The sequence below is a fragment of the Grampus griseus genome (genome assembly GCF_964374135.1).
Source record: "Grampus griseus genome assembly, chromosome: 11".
NCBI lineage: Eukaryota > Metazoa > Chordata > Mammalia > Artiodactyla > Delphinidae > Grampus > Grampus griseus.
The window spans coordinates 57,476,704-57,493,894 of NC_139005.1; the positions used below are offsets into that span (position 1 = coordinate 57,476,704).

The 17,191-nt window shown below is 34.1% G+C and overlaps 1 protein-coding gene across 2 annotated transcripts in view; it reads right to left on the bottom strand.

Annotated features, from left to right (window-relative positions):
- Positions 1-527: 527 nt before the first annotated feature.
- ZFC3H1 (zinc finger C3H1-type containing) overlaps positions 528-17,191 on the bottom strand; it is a 49,304-nt gene continuing 32,640 nt past the window's right edge. For both annotated transcript variants that reach the window (XM_082665172.1, XM_082665171.1), the window contains exons 22-35: positions 15,866-16,052; positions 14,337-14,525; positions 13,456-13,693; positions 11,048-11,153; positions 10,767-10,965; positions 10,100-10,194; positions 6,745-6,855; positions 6,371-6,475; positions 6,074-6,239; positions 4,853-4,953; positions 2,592-2,693; positions 1,920-1,959; positions 1,592-1,654; positions 528-1,462 (exon numbers count right to left, since the gene is read on the bottom strand). In XM_082665172.1, the coding sequence (XP_082521298.1) occupies positions 1,325-1,462; positions 1,592-1,654; positions 1,920-1,959; positions 2,592-2,693; positions 4,853-4,953; positions 6,074-6,239; positions 6,371-6,475; positions 6,745-6,855; positions 10,100-10,194; positions 10,767-10,965; positions 11,048-11,153; positions 13,456-13,693; positions 14,337-14,525; positions 15,866-16,052 (1,840 nt within the window). In that variant the 3' untranslated portion in view covers positions 528-1,324. The remainder of the gene's footprint in view (positions 1,463-1,591; positions 1,655-1,919; positions 1,960-2,591; positions 2,694-4,852; positions 4,954-6,073; positions 6,240-6,370; positions 6,476-6,744; positions 6,856-10,099; positions 10,195-10,766; positions 10,966-11,047; positions 11,154-13,455; positions 13,694-14,336; positions 14,526-15,865; positions 16,053-17,191) is intronic.

Consider the following 17,191-nt stretch of genomic DNA (forward strand, 5'->3'; position numbering starts at 1 on the left):
TTGCCTAGTATTTCATGGGGCTGTTGCTCTGTCTTCAACAATTAGATTGCATTGTAGCTGTAAGACCAGATTTGTGGCAGTGTGTGTCATTAACAATTTTTCTACCAAGCGCAAATAACCCACTACAGACTGAAAACAAAACAAAACAAAGCAAAACAAAAACAAAGTCACCTTTACATTTGGTCATATTGATATTCAACGTAAGACCGCATGTCACTAAGCAAATCATTCAAACTATAGTTGGGAGATACTTTCTAAACCCCGTGGTCGTAAGAACAAGAAATTGAATGATAGTGCAAGCCTATCTGTTCACTGTCCTCAAAATAGAACAGGACCCATCTTCTCGTGAATTTAAAAAGACACTGGAATGTTTTTATGGGAAAGCAGTTCAAAATAAGAAGTACTGATATAGTTATAGTGAATATCCATATCTCCTACTTCAACCCTTTCCCACCGGAATGTGAAAAGTGAATAAAGACAGCAACATTTTTCAAAAAGTTAACTTATATTAAAAATATTTTTATAAACAATTTTAATACTACAAAGTAGTATTGCAATACAAAGCAGTTCAAATATTAACTGTTCTTTAAACTGTTAAACTTTATTATAAATTAAAATTTCTTTACAAAAAAAATTGCACATAATATTTGACCACTCTTAGGTTCTGATGCACTGGCATTTGCAATAGTTTCTTTAATCTTCAAGTTAAACAGTCTCGGCAAGGAGTCCAGAACGTAGAAAGGGCAATAAACAACCCTGTTAGAGCATTCAAGTGCAACTAGCAGACTTGTGGCCATGGCAGTTACACTTTCCTTAAGATGGACTGCTTAAGTTTTAAATCCTGAAATGAAGAATCTCAAAAGGTTTAAAGAGGAAAAACTAAAAGGGACTGCCGGCTTTTTACTGTAAACACAGCCCTGGAAATTAAATCCCAAACAAGAATCTCTCAGGCATCAGAGAGTGTCAAGTGAATCAGGAATAGCACAACATAAAGGAAGGGGGAAAAGTAAAAAATAAAAACAAAAACAAAGCAAAATGAAAATAAATGTCAGTCACTTTGAGGAACTATACTTACGTACATGATGTTATGAGAATCTGGCAGGGCCTAGAAGCAGGCCAAACAGGAAGTTCATTTATCCAAGCGAAGAGGGTCATGTTCATTGCTTCCGGTTTTGAGGATAGGATATTGTAGGGGACTTGATATGATCAGTAATGCTTGTCTGCCTTACACAGACCTTAGCCAGGGATCAGCCTAATCTTGAAGGATCATTCAAATAATTTTTGGCAATTATTATAAGGACTTAGAACTGACTGCACCCAGTGTTCAGTGATTCTTGCTTTCTGTTTTGTAACTGTTTAAATTTAAGAGCTCATTTAGGCTGACTCCAATCTCTTGGCACTTGGAAACTAGTTTTCTCAGGTTATCAGTTTTACCTCCTTCTGACGCTTCAAACAAGAGTTGCTGTAAAAGACAGGGAAGCATAGAAGTAAGACTTAGCTAGATTTTGAGCATTACCACATCAATGGATATGGCACATGCAGAAAATTTATAGGAAAACTTCAAGATGAAATAAAAGATAAAAAGCATTACATCTTTCCACAGTGATGCACAAAGAGGTAACTTCTGTAAGGCTCTCTGATATAAACGGTGGACCTATAAGATAGATATATATACAATTCCATCAGGAAATGTGGTGGAAAACACCTTCATAATCCTAACTATTTGAATGGTACTTCATAATATAACAACATTCAAGACAACGTGGTTATGCTGGATTTTGGAGTTTCCAAACATTTAGAGTTCTTAGGATGTTAACTTCTATGCTTTAATCCTTTTAAATTGAGAAGTCAACAAAAAGGGCAGAATAGCTATTTAAAAAAAAAAAAAGCAACCCATCTGATAGTCAATCACGGCTTACCTCTCTTTGTCCCTTTAGAACAATCTCAGCAGCAATGGCTCTAAGAAAAAGAAAGGAATATAGAAAAGGGAAAAGAAAAATTTATATATCTTTGAACAAAATGAGATACTACCACCGGCAGAATACTGACTGTGGGAATCTGAGTACAAAACTTCCTGAAAGTAACAGGCTAAATTTCCAAGGAGGGTAACCTATAGTGAAAAGAAAAATTCAACAATTTTTATCAACTTTACAATAATAAAGCAGACCAGTGTTTTGAACATAAATAACGTTCATGAAAAATACTCATAATTACTAATAAAAAAAAATACTTGGCACTAACACCTTTAAAAGAAAGAAGACATCAGATTATAATAGGGGGAAACCCCGCATTTCAAAAGCGATAGTCTTAATATGTGTATAGCAGATCTGTTTGTTTGGTAACAGTATTGTTATCTATATGTTCTCCTTCAAGGAAAATTAAAACTATCCATTTTGCTTCTAGAGGCAATTGTTAATGAGCACGCCTTCACTCTTGGTATAAAACCTCAGCAAGTGCCAAAAACAAATCTAAATTAGAAGAGAGATCTCTCCGGGGGAAAAAATAGATGTCATTTCAGATTTACCTGTCTGGAGCAAACCTTATAAATAAAAGCAATAGCTATAAAAACATGTACATGATTGTTGCATTACATTTTCCAGGTGGCCAGGCATGTTGGGATATTATATGTAAACATCTTGGCTTGAAGTTTCAGAATCTGAACATTGCTTTCTTCCCATTCATGTTGAAGTAGCCTGTAAAGTACATTCAGGAAAATGAACAAAAGCATTGCAAGTATAGGGAACTTGAGCTCTATGAGCAGAATGTTTGATGAAGCATAATTTTTGGTCAGTTAAATTCTATCGAGGCTATTCAGCAAGTATTTGTAGAATGCCTCTTACAAAACTTACCCTGGGAAAGAAACATGCAAACTAGCAAAAGGTCTAGTCAAGACCCATACCATCTTCAACAAACTAAAATAAGGCTGATGTATTCCTATAGGATACTAAAGCATTCTCTCCAAATTACACTCCACATTCTCCCTCCCCGTAAATTTTCTAAAATAATGAATTGATATATTAGTGCAATTTCTTGGTATTTTTCTTTCTTTATTAAACACAGTATACTTAATTGTGAATGTTTCTTGAGCTAAAATGTAATAAGTACAGTGACTAATTATTAAGTTCTCTATTCTGAAAAAAAAAGGACAAGGATGACCTTAAGGAAATAAGAAGTATCAAAAGTAGAACTTTACCAACAAAACCAACAATTAAACTACCTATATTCCAAAATGCCTATCATTATAGAAACTACTCAAAACATCAGCACATTTTCTATTTCACATGTTTTATCAAAGGTGATGTTTTATAATACAAATTTCTATAATTAACTTTGGCAGATTAGCATGCTTATTACTAAGAATCTTTATTATAAAACGCTATGGTGTTATTTTGTTACTCTTATCACAGTCTTAAGCCTTTGAATTTTTTTCAATCTCTTATATCATTTTCCTACATACATGCTAAGTGGAATGTAAATGCTCTAGAACACAAAGGGATATTTGATAACTATTTTAGGCACCTTATAATCCATAAAACAAGCTTAGAAACATAAGACACAACTGATGCAGTGGAAATGACAGCACAAGTAGAAGCCAAAGCTTTAGTATGCAGTGTACCTTTTTGAGTCAAAAAGCACAATTCCTGAGGGTTGAAATGGGTTTTACTCTATCAGAGCAGAAAAACTACAAAGAAATGCTCTAAAAAAAATCTTGTAATTGAATGTATGAAATCCCTGGATAAGTGTTTCTCAAATGTGGTTTGAGGGCTCTAGCTCAGGAATCTGCATTTTAAATAACCATCCCAGGAGATTCTGATACATGCTAATATTTGAGAATGACTGACGTATATGAAAAGAAGTCATAGTAGGACTTCCCTGGTGGCGCCTGCCAATGCAGGGGAAACGGGTTCGAGCCCTGGTCCGGGAAGATCCCACATGCCACAGAGCAACAAAGCCCGTGCGCCACAGCTACTGAGCCTGCACTCTAGAGCCCGCGAGGCACAACTACTGAGCCCACGTGCCACAACTACTGAAGCCTGCGCACCTAGAGCCCGTGCTCCGCAACAGGAGAAGCCACCGCAATGAGAAGCCCGCACACCACAAGGAAGAGTAGCCCCCGATCGCCGCAACTAGAGAAACCCCACGCACAGCAATGACGACCCAATGCAGCCAAGAATAAATAAAAAATAAAATAAATTAATTAAAAAAAATAAGTCGAGACTTCCCTGGTGGCACAGTGGTTAAGAATCCACCTGCCAATGTAGGGGACGTGGGTTCGAGCCCTGGTCCGCGAAGATCCCACATGCGGCGGAGCAACTAAGTCCATGCGCCACAACTGTTGAGCCTGCACTCAAGAGCCCGCAAGCCACAACTACTGAGCCCGCGTGCCGCAACTACTGAAGCCCACGCGCCTAGAGCCTGTACTCCGCAACAAGAGAAGTCACCGCAATGAGAAGCCCGCGCACCGAAATTAAGAGTAGCCCCCACTCGCCGCAACTAGGGAAAGCCCGCGTGCAGCTTATCTCTTTAACACTTAAAAACCTCTTAAGTAATACTCCTTTGCTGCATAAAACATGCTTTGTGCTTATAATGCATGTACCATGGACAGATGGTATGTGCTTAGGGGACACAGGTGAACTTTACTTGAATTATATGCCCCCTTATAATCTGCAGTTTTCTGAAGTAACTAGTTCTCCACATTGACTTTTACACGAATAGTTACATATTGCTTAACAACTTTGAAATTAAAGTGGAAATGAGGCAATAGCCAAAGAGCAGACTATTAGCAAGTTTTCAAGAATAATTTTATATGAAGAGCCTATACAATTGAGCTAAGAATTTTATTTTTTCTTACCTCAGTGCAAGTCCAGAATTAGTTGGCATAATTGAGCAAAACCGTTCCAAGGTTTTGGAATGCTGGATCTTTGGAATACAGCTCAAATAAAAGAAAATAACCTGTGAAGGTTGGGGAGGTGGGGAAAGGAATACAACAAAATGTGAAATCCAGTTACCTATGTGTTTTAATGAGAAAACCAAAATGGTCTTTAAGACATGAATGTATAAATTATAACAATGTATGATGCTGTGAGTTACAGTTCCTACCATTAATTATATTAGTGACTTTCCAAATATGAATTAGGAAATATGGTCTAGTGATGAGAGCCATGGACTGAGAACACTGACAAGAAGCCAGGAGTCCGGGTTTTCATTCCTGAGTCTACCTTTACTTGCTGTATAGCTGGGCAAGTCATAGGGCTAATAATACCTGCCACATCTTGCTCATGGAATGCCCGTGTGTAAATGACTTAATGTCCATAAAGTAGTTTGAGATCCTGGGATAAAGAATGGCATAGAAGTACAAAGCATAATAATTGGTTATCCCGGTAACAACAAAACCACCCCACCAAAAAAATAAATAAATAAAACACAGAGATGTTTTAGTCTATACTGAGCTTTAGTAGCTTTTAGCTTACACGCACTGAATAAAAGGGGTCTCTGAAAATAAATCAATTTTTAAAAAACCCTTTGCTTCACTGCCTATAAGAAGATGACCTTATAAATATATCAATATCCAGACTCTACTCTTAAAATTCCAAACAGCATCTGATTTCAGTTTTCTTATGTCCTATGTATAGCTATATCTGCTTGACAAAATACTGATAAAAAGAGCAGCTATAACATGTAAGCACATTCTTACTTATTTTGAAGTTATAGAATTTTTCATTCAGTAAAATTTCCAATTACTCAAGCAAAACATTACTGACATTATTACAATTACTTCTTTTGATCTCTCTTCTTTAATACGTATTAAACCTTAACATCTCTTCACTTTTGCTTCAATGCTAAATTTTCTTAAATAGAAGATAATCAATATGCACATTTTATCTTAACTGAACTTTAAAGGGCTCTGTGCCTAGATTTTGAAGAGATAAATAGAAAACGTGGTCAAGAACAATAGTAAATGCTAGTAAAGTGGTCCTAGGAAAATCTCTCGATATTAAACAGGAGTTTTGCTATCATTTAAGTCCCCTACTTTTGTATAAATATCTAAAGAAAATAAGTTTTAAATTCTTACCCTATTATGAAATTCATAGTTGGACCAGTAATCAGCACTGCTAAAAGGAATGGGGTATCGGGCAGGGACTGTAACCAAACATCTATTCACTAAATCAGTAAAAAATCTGAATTCCTGGACTTTGTTTCTGGATCCAGCAGCTCTATTATTGGCAAAGACAAGATAACTGCCAAAAGAAAAACATCATAATTTAGAATAATTAAGCCAGTAATTCTCTAACAAGAAAGCTCATCAACCCTTCCCCAACCATATCCCCTTATTTCAAATCCCATTCTTATTAAGAGGAATTAAACTTACTCCAGCCAAATCTTCTGCACTATATCAGACTTCATGGCCACCCCTAACGCTGCCTCATATGCCTCCACTGTCTCTTTAATACTTGATTGAAGAGGATGACAAAGGCTGTTTAAAAAATGAAGGAAAACATTGTATGTCTACACCTCAATTCGATCAGGTAAAGGAATGACAAAGTATAAACATTACAGATATTATTACAATAGAATCCTTCTTTTGAGCTTTCTTTTTTTAATAACATATAAACCTTAGCATCCCTTAAATTGTGCTTCAATGACTTTAGCAACAGGTTAATTTTAACACAGTGTAATTCAGTAATAAATAACAGATGCAAGCCTAGTATGCAACATTTCTCTCCACAGTAGATAATGTCTCACCAGTATATCAGCCACAAATAAGGAACTTGGTGGTTAAACATTTCATCATCAAAATTTCCTTTACATAAACGGGCTGGAATGTCAAGTGGTCCTGGGATATTTAAGAGATACCTGAGGAAAAATATCATGTTTAAAATTATGCCTATGTACACATGGATTACTATTGCTTTCTTTTAAAAAAAATCCTGTTTCAACTAAAACTTCCTTGTTTATACAGTAATGAGACTTTATTTTCATGTGTATACCATACCGCTTTGGTCACATCTCTAGCATCATATATTTATTATCTTATACTTACTTGAATAATTCTTCTTCTATAATGATTTTTAAAAATTTTATAGCCCAAATTAAACAAACCACCATAATCATCTAATGAAACCTAATTAAAAACAGAGAATAACAAATGAGACTACCAAGTATCTAAAATTTTCCCCAAAAATCTGTACTTTCTTGGAAAAAAAAATCTTTGAGTTATAAAACTTGATATCTGAAAACAATTTCTCTCTCACATACACACAAATACCACTCTACATTTAATTTTAGACATGATATAAAAGCGTATTCTATAACATATTGGCCCATAAGGCACTTGTCAAAAAGAGGTCTATGATCAAATAAGATTGAGAAATACTGCAAATTAAAGCCCCCTCTTAAAAAGCCACAAAACATATTAGGATATTAAAGGCTCTAAGAAGCCAATCAGTAAAAAAATCTATTTTACTTTGGTAATTCAGGTTTCCCCCCAATATATTTGAATCTGTGTGTATAACATTACTAGCATCTTCAGGAACAATGTTTTTAAAGGCAATACGTTGATTTCGACAATGACAACCTAGTATTAACTGTTCACAGTGAATTTAGCAATTATTTCAAGGAACTAAGTTTTAATGGATTAGAGAGGCTGTATGGCGGCTGGGGTGGGGGAGGTTGTGTGCTGGGGGCCGTAAGAAAGGGAAGAAATGGTACTTCTAGAAGGCAGATTATCATCCTGACTTGGCCGTAACTAGCTGTATTACCATGAGTTAATCACTTAACTTCTAAGAATATTGACTTTTCTCAACTGAAAACTGCAATAAGTAAGAAGAGATAACTTTAAATCTAATCTATATAAGACTATCCCTATGCCAACTTCAGTAAGATGAATGAAATCCCCAAGTTAACTTTTATGGTTATCTACTAGTCTTCAAATTGATTTGAAACACACGAAAATTACTCCATCTCAATCTTTCTGTCTGTCCTTATACTAAATTTTACACATAAAATTTTCCAGTATAAAATTTATACTAAATGTTATATAGAAAGAAAAATGACAGACTCTAATTCTAAATAAATATTACAGTTCTACGTACTTTGCTTTACAATTTCTACTCAAGAAATAAAAAAGTATTTTGAACTTATGAAGAGCACTGACTTCTCCTATTAATAAGCTTCGGCTCTTTTATAAATTTTAAAAATTTCTATCAATACCAAGTTAAGTGTGGCAATGCTGAAAACTCTCTCACTTACTGCCATTCTCTTAATATTTGACTTTTGTATAAATATCTAAAAAATAGATAGGCTCTCATCTGTGCAAGCTTTCACCACATCTACCCAAAATAAGGACTTCAAATTGTCTAAATAAGCACAGGATACCTTTTCCTCATAATTCTTGGTGAATTATGAATTATAACTTTACACACAAAAAATAATAAAGCAAGATGACTTAGCAAATAATGAGAAGATTATTTGGAGTAGCCCACTTTCACATTTTTATTGTCACTTATTTATTCTGCTTCATTAAGCTGACATCAAGAAGATCTGAAGATCTTTGACCATGGCACAAACTGGCAGCATCTTCTTCAAAGCTAAAGCAATTACCTCCATGCTGAAGGGAAGATCAGAACCAGCAAGTCTTTAAAAGTCTGGTTCAGCCTTGAATTTATCCTGTGCTTAAGTCTGAGATGTTAAAGCAATCTAATTTAAACAGGGAGAAAGTCAGCATGGGGAAGCTAAACAATCTCTAAATTTCTCATACAATAGTTTAATTTTTCTCTATTAATTTGCATTTCAAATTATTCTTTTATAATTAATTATAAGATGTTAATCTATATGTAGCAAAGCAGAAAGACTTTCAGGAAGAGTACTAACATCACTATGTCAATAAACTGGCTATCTACCGTAAGAGGACAGATGTAAAGACTCAAGTCTGGTAAAGAATGGTGACCCCAAACTTTTTGCCATATCTCAAATAAAACTGCCATGTTCACAAAATATTCTAGGGTGGATAGACCACTGACTTAACAAAATGTGGGTTATTTTTGAAAATATTTTTTTATATAACACTGCTATACTGTGGGTGGGTGCAGGGAGGGAGCACCTAAGAAAAGAAAAATATATGCAAACATTAGACTTGCATATATAAATCTAAGACTCTATCTTCACTTAGTATTTTCCACAAGAATATTTTTTTAGGAGATATCCAGCTTAGACCTATCTTCTCTCAGTTCTTCCTAACATACAATAAAAAAGTATGTCATGACAAATATCTTCCTTTTGATTTTGTTTTACTTAGGATCAGCAAACTACACCTACCTTCATAAATAAACTTTTATTGGAACACAGCCATGCCTATTCATTTATATACTGTCTATGGCTGCTTTCTTCCTACAAAAGCAAGGTTGACTAGTAGTGACAGGCCATATGGCTTGCAAGCCTAAAATATTTACTATCTGGCCCTTAAGGAAAAAAGTTCGCTGATCCCTACAGAGAGATGAGGAAGAAGGAAAGAGAACGTTAAAAGCCTCCAAAAAAACCCCACTCTTTAGGATCTGAACAAGAACTCACAGGGAAGCAAATAAAGGTAGTAAACACAGAACTCTATATAAGCTACTGAGAAAGTGATGGTTGAGAAAAGAATTCTCCAAAGTTTCTTACTCAACAACTTTCAGAAGTTAAAGCGGTTCTCTTTAGAATTTTTTTTTTTAAAAGGCATATTATTTACATTCACTTTAAAATCACCAATCCAATAAATTAAAACTCATTTTTTCGAAAATCACTGAGATTGTCTCAGGATAATTTGTTGCTACAGTATTAATTGCTAAAATTAACAATGACAGTAATTAAAAGAAGCATGAATCACCATGGTGTTAACATAAATTTAGTGTTCTTAATCCAAAGAATGCAAAACATTTTACATTTTGTGTCTATTTTTATTAAATTCTACTGCCCTTATAACAATTCTGTAAGAGGGTATTCAAGTGTCCTAAAAAAAAAAAATCAGTCTAAAGTATAATCAATCCACCAAGAAACTGGTAATCTTTCCACTGAGCTACACTATTTCTCATTCCTCTACAAATCAAGAGTTCTACAAACTTACCGAAACAGATCCAAGTTACTATACTTCTCAAACCCAGGTTTAAAGAAGGATGCGATAAATTTCCGCAAAAATGGAAGAAGATTATCTCCTCGATTCTATTTTTAAAAGAAAGAGGAGGGATACACATTAGGCTTACAATGCTTAATTAAAATCTTTCAAGGGAGGAAAAGCCCTCCCCTGCCCCCCCAACCACTGATTAGATTAGGTTTTTTGAGTAGGTGGAGGTAGAGATGACTTTTGTATTCTGATCTCCAAATTGAACTAAACATTAAACAGTTTAACACCCAATATACCACAAGCTCAAGTTTCACTCACCAATTTCACCAATTAGCCATTAAGCTCTATTTACATGTTTGGCACTGTGCTAGGTGTTGGGAGTAGGGGAGCTCTAAATCAGAATAAGACATGGTCCCTGCCCTCTGGGAGTTCTTAGAGTAGTATACAAAGTAGTTATAAGCAAAATTACAATGTAATGTAATTACGTGCAATGGTAGAACTATGCATGAGGTATTATGGCAGAAAGAGAAGGAATACCTAACAGTATTGCAAAGGGCAAAAGGATCAGTAAAAGCATCCCAGAGAGGCTGATGCCTGAAACATCTTAAAGGATGAATAAACGTGAAACATAAAAATATCATATTTAAGAATTATGACTTTTTTTTTTTACCTGCGAGATGAAGAATTTGCATGTATGATAAAAAACCTCTGCATTCTGAAGATTTTTTTCAAATGCAGTAAGCCACACTGCCCTAGCTTTGTCGTGCTGATTTGTTTCCAAATATAAAGCAACAAGGGATTCCAACAACTGGCAGTTCATGGGACATGATTCCAATAAATATTTACAAAGCTTCACTGCAGCCTCATACCTTCACAAGAAAAACACACATTTAAACACATGAAAAAATCAATTTTTAATATGAGGTTAACTGCTTGTCAATTAAGTTTTACCTCTCAAGAAGCTGGTGCAGAACAATCATGTTTGTGTAAAGTGGAACACAAGCCTCTACTCTTTCCTCAACAGTAAGGCTCTCATCTGTGCAAGCTTTCACCGCATCTATCCAAAAACACCACAATAACATGAATCAAACATAAAATGAATTATCTGACTGTGTTATTTAAACTCTAAGGTAGCCTATTCTTTTGTTTGACTACATCTTATTCACCTTTACTAAACTCCTGGTTTTCACCCAAAGGAGGTATTTCAGGTATCTCCAAACTCCTAAAATTAAATCTTTCACCCTCACTTTCCTGTTAAGAATAAAACACCCAATATGAGCTCTTGCATCTTTGCATTTATACTAAATTCCTGAAAAATTATGTCAAAGAAATTAAAGAATGAATTATCTTTTCATCTTTCTCCGACCCACTTCAAGAGGCCTTGCTCTGCTGATCTACAGCCATTTAAACGTCTCCCCCTAAACTTGATCTTTTCCTTACTCCTTCAAAACACTTTTCCCTTTGTAAAGAGTCCTTTACTCGATCTTGCTACTTCTTAGAGAAAAGTCCTCCACTGTTTCACTTTGCCCAACTGTCACCATTTCCTCCTTGCCCAAGGTGGTATGACTTCCCAGAACTGCTGAGTTTAAAAATGAATGTCATTCTGAAACAGCACTTTTGAAGTTCACTTATAAGGATCCTATCTAAACAAATCTATCTCTACATTCATTTTATCTGATTAGCATTTGATAATGTTCTTCCTCTTCTTTTTAATTTCTTCTTGCCTCTGCTTCCAAGAGATTGTTTATATTTTCTCTTGGTCTCATTCACTGACTCAATCTCCCTTTTACCCCTTACAGCTACACTTTAAAATCTCCATTTCCTCAAAGAAAGTATCTCATAGCTTCAGCTGGTGAATAACTTACTGGGAGTGCACATTAAAAACTGTAACGCACTATATAATACAATAATTTCTATGTTGATAACTTTCAAATCCATTTCTCTATCCATAATTGTCCATTTAAGGTGCACTTCCTTATTTCCTTCTGCCAACAAGCATTTCCACTTGGGTGACCAATTATCATTCATAAATACCACTCCTACTACCAAAATCAGTCTTCCCAATTCACCAGTTTTCTATTAGTACCCTTACCTTTTCCTGGTCTCAAAACCCTGAAATCATCTTTGACTATTTTTTCTCTTCTTCCCTGACATTTAATCTGTCCCTAATCTCTATATGGTAACTTAAAATGTCTCCAATAAATACTCTCTCTTTCCCAGGTTACTTTTTTTAATGCCTCAGTTATGGCTGTCAGCTTCTGGTTGGTTTTCCTACCTTTGGTATCATTTCTCTCCAGAATATTCTTTCTTTCTTAAAGAATTTCTATTGTCATCAAGCCTACCATACTTAAAAGTTCTTGAAAATCTGGTATCATTTCCATTTATCAAGCTTAATTCCTACTGTTCTCCAGCACAAAAAGTCTCACTTTGATAAGGACTCTCCCTTCTTCTAAGCTCCCTTTAAATCCATTGCACCAATTCCTATCTACTTGTTGCTTTTTGTTTACTTAGCTCCCCTAATAGGAATGTCCTTTTACTTCCTTTCTTCCCTAGTTTATTCAATGAACATTTACTAAGCGCTCAGTACACTGCCAGACATTATAGGCCCTTGAGAAATATAAAAATAAGACAAGAGTCCCATCTTTGAGGAGGAGGTCCACCATGTCAGTCACATTATAGGCAAGCTTCAAAGTCTAGCTCCAAGTCCTAATTTGTCTGTGAAGACATACTTGATCATGCCAACCTGCAATAGTCTCTTTCCTTCAGGTTTGTGGCCTGTACCATGTAATTCTCTAAATCACAGATCCCAGTCTCTTCTCTAAGCACAGAATTTAGACTATATACTAATAGACAGTTATGTGGCCTCATATGTTTATTAATTATGTCAGATGTATAGATTTTATCTTCTGACTAGGCTATATACTTATTAGAAGGGAACAGGCTTTATATCTTATATATGTTCCAAAGCAGATACCTCGGTTAGTACATAGAGGAATCAAACTCACTGACTGATGGAAAAAAGATTAATTACTTGAAAAAATAAGATATTATCTTTTAACTTTCACCTTGATAGATTGCTTTACAAAATTTACCTGGTTCTATGATTCAATCAACTCATTAAACCTATGTAAATATGCTATATTATGTACATATTTAGCTGATATCCTTTGCCATAATCAGAAAAACGTAGCTTTCATAGATGCCAATGCCCATCTTATCTGATTCAATCCTTAATTTTTTAAGCATTTATATAATAAAGTGTAAAACTTGCAATACATAAATTTGTTTCATTTAATTTTGAAGAATCATAATAAGCAATAAGTTGATGTTCTAAATAATTTATAAACATTTATACTTACCTTCAAATACTGCTAACAACATGTCAGGATTAGTCTTTACATCTTGAACTGCTTGCCACGGCATTAGAAATGGTTCTATATTAACAATTCTTGAAGGATTGGCATTAGACGGATCATAAAATTTTGAAGGGAGAACGTTGAATTCAATAAGATGTATGTAGGCCAGCCATGCCAAACATCGATCACTTGTTTTAAGGTATTCAGCTACTATTCCATCATTAGCCAATTTCAATGCATTCTAGGTAAAATGGAAAAATAATCTGAAGGTGTTTTTAAAAATATTCCTAATAAGATTCAACTGTGAAGGCAAAGAAGATTAAAAGTGTTTTATTTCTTTGGCATGGTTCTTAAATACCTAAGTCAAAATTCTGATACTCACCAATTTTTTGAATGGAGAAACTCTTTAGAGATATCAATACCAGATTAACATAATTTTTACTATGCTACGGTTTATGACATAATTAATGAAAAGGTTAAATTTATTTGTATATTTTAAGTATTTTGAGATTCAAAATCTAATAAGATAAAGAGAAAAGAGTAAAAATAAACAAAAAACCTCACCACACCCATATAGAAGATTTCCACTATGGACTAATTTTTTCCCTTTATGGTTTGAATATTGAAGTTTATTCTGGTGGGTACTCAGCAAATATTATTTTCATTTAAACTTCATAAACACTCTAAATAAGATATTATCCCTACTAAATAAGCAAAGGAGGAAACAGCTGTAAACTTACCCAAATTCACACAACTTACCAGTAAGTGGCAAAGATTCAAATCTAAAGCCTGTGTCCTTATCTTTCAACAATGCTACCTGTACTGTTTTAAACCTTTAAAAAATTCTCTACAGAATGTCATTAAATGCTATAATAAATGTTTACCTGTAAAACTGCAAGTGCACTTTGGCATCTTCCAGTAAATATGTGTAGCTGAACTCTAAACAAAAGAGCCTCTAAAAGCTGAAAGGACAGAATATCTGATGCTTCCCGCTTGGCTGCTCCCATCAGGAACTCCACCATTCTCTCACATACGTAATCCTTTTCTTCAAAGGTGCTTTCTAGGTGCAGAAACTGCCCAAATGGATTTCATATGATTACTCCTGCTTCATAAGAATATCTAAAACTACAGATTTTTCACATTTCATTAAGAAACTATCACATATTAAAAATTCAATTTCTATAAAAAGGATAATTACAAATATGTATAAACCCATTGTACAGTACTATAACCTAGATTTCCCCTTCTACCACAAGTTGGAAAGTGGAATCAGATGAAAACTAAAACAATACAGATACACTCTCAGAATTATCACTAAAGCAATTTCACGTCTCCTTTCCTTGAATCAATAAATGGCAGCAAGACCATGATGGATCTCCAAAAGCTCACGTTTATGATCACATACAATCTGAATTGCTCAGGTGTGTGACTGTATAAAAATTTTGAGAATAGCATTCATATAAGAAATATGTGACAAAATAATTAAAAGATTTAATCTTTTAAAGAAATTAAAAGGTCCTTTAAAGACCAAACAACTTAAGGAAAAACATCACACCCTATAATTTGTGGTGATCAATAGCATTAACTTTGGTACAAGGCTGCAGGTTAAAAGCCAAGCATTTTTCATTGTCTAAATCTATTCAGTGAGTTAGGAGAGTAACAAAGTGGCAAGTTCATTCATTAAGGGATACTATGTTATCCAAATCTGTCTGTTCTGAATTTCAGTTAGCAAGTAAATGACAGATCTGATAGTAACAGTTTATATGAAAGTTTATCTGAATCTAATAATTCCTGAGTTCAGCTGGTAAAAGTTCACATATTAATGAATATTTATTTTATAAGTGAATTAATCATAATTTTAAGTTTAAGCCTGGGTAAGAAACACCCCATTTTCTCAGAGAATGAGGAAAAACCCACTTTTTCACCAAATCTTTTAAACTTAGCAAGGTTCGATATTAGTATGATTTACAGATAAAGTTTTTTCCATAAGTAACAAGGGCATATAATAAAAAGACCAAATTATTTCCTAGCTTTCATGAAAATGTTATATAAGCATAAAAAGAATATTATTAAATTATTTTCAGGTGCTCAGCAAAAAATTCATTTAACTTTGCCCAAACCAAAACTGCTTAAGAATAGGTTAGTGTAAAATGTTTTAAAATGTTTGTTTCCTCATTACCAATAAAGTAAACAACAACAAAAATCACCTCTTCACTAAATACTGTCTTGTTTAGTCTAAGTTAATCCTGACCCAGAGAAGTGGCTTTGAGGTTACTGGACAGTGAAAGTAAGGTTATTATTATATCTATATGCAGACAAAACATATGATCTATTAACCTACACATCAATATTTAAGATAACCTAAAGAATTATTGATAACAAACACACACACAACTTTATCTTTTCTACTCACAGTCCAAAAACTTTGATAATCAGGAGCATATTCAACAGCTGTTTCACACATTTCCTGCACCTCCTCCTTGGTTCCTCTTTTTGAGAACAATCTGAGGTAATGACACCAAATTTCTGGATTGTCTTTGTTGTTTTCCAAAGCTCGAGCCAGAACATTTAAAGCAGAATCCAAGGACTCGGAACATAGCCTACATGTTTGAAAGAAAAAGCAGGACCATTTTTTTTAACACTTGAAGATACTTTTTAAATCAGTCTAGTTCTAATAAGTCAACTTTTTAATTCCATTTTCTATTAGAACCTACCAAGAAGTTAGAATCACCAATGACAAAGGGAGGTAGATTAAGATTTTAAATCACATCCATCCAAAACAGGTCCCGATTTCCCACTGACCCAACAATTCCCTTTTAAGTGGATGTTCAATGCGCATTTACTAGATAAAAACACAGTGTTATAAAACCACTAGATTATCAACTTCAAATGTGCTTTATGTCCATATTCAGCAATACCTTTTATGATTTCCACTGGTCTGGGAATGGGAAAAGTTAAACAATTCTCCCTCAAGGCCAGCTACTACTAGCACAAAATAATCAAAGCTTTCAATATAATAGTTCTTTTCAACAGTCAAGGGCTCACTATCTCTTGGAGGAGAAAACTGTCTCTCATGATCCTATTCATAAAATAATGTACAGTTTTTTGGCCTTCACTCAGTAAATGAGTCAGAAAAGAAAACATTGTAACTTATCCTATCAACATGAAAATGACACACAAGGTAAGTTAAATAAGCACCATATTCAGGTATGTGTGATGTATTAGCATTCTGCAGTGCTACCTTAAAAAAGTTTTTATACCAAGTTTTAAGACAGAGCAGCCTGTTTAAAAAAAAAACAAAAACACCTTACTATTGTAATTCTAAAATTACAGTAATAAATATTACTCCTGGTAATAAGAGATTATTCCTGGCAATCCTATCAACAAGTAGGAGTCAAAAAACACAATTATTTAATAGGAGCTGTCATTTTTGAGATAAATTACTATTTATCTTATTTGAATACACATAATATAACACCACACACAGAAAAAAGTCAATTCACCAGAATTTAGAGTTTCTTAGACAAGCTTTAAATCTCCAAATTAAAATTAACATAAAATTTAACCTGTTCCACTGTGTCTTTATCACAATTTTATTGAGACCATGACTACCTGACGTATTAAAAAATCCAATGATTAATTCTTGGACCACTCAGAATTTACTGTTTTAACTGACACTACTTTGAAATAAGAGCCTACTTAAGTTAAAAACTGTAGCTAATTTATTACCCATACACTA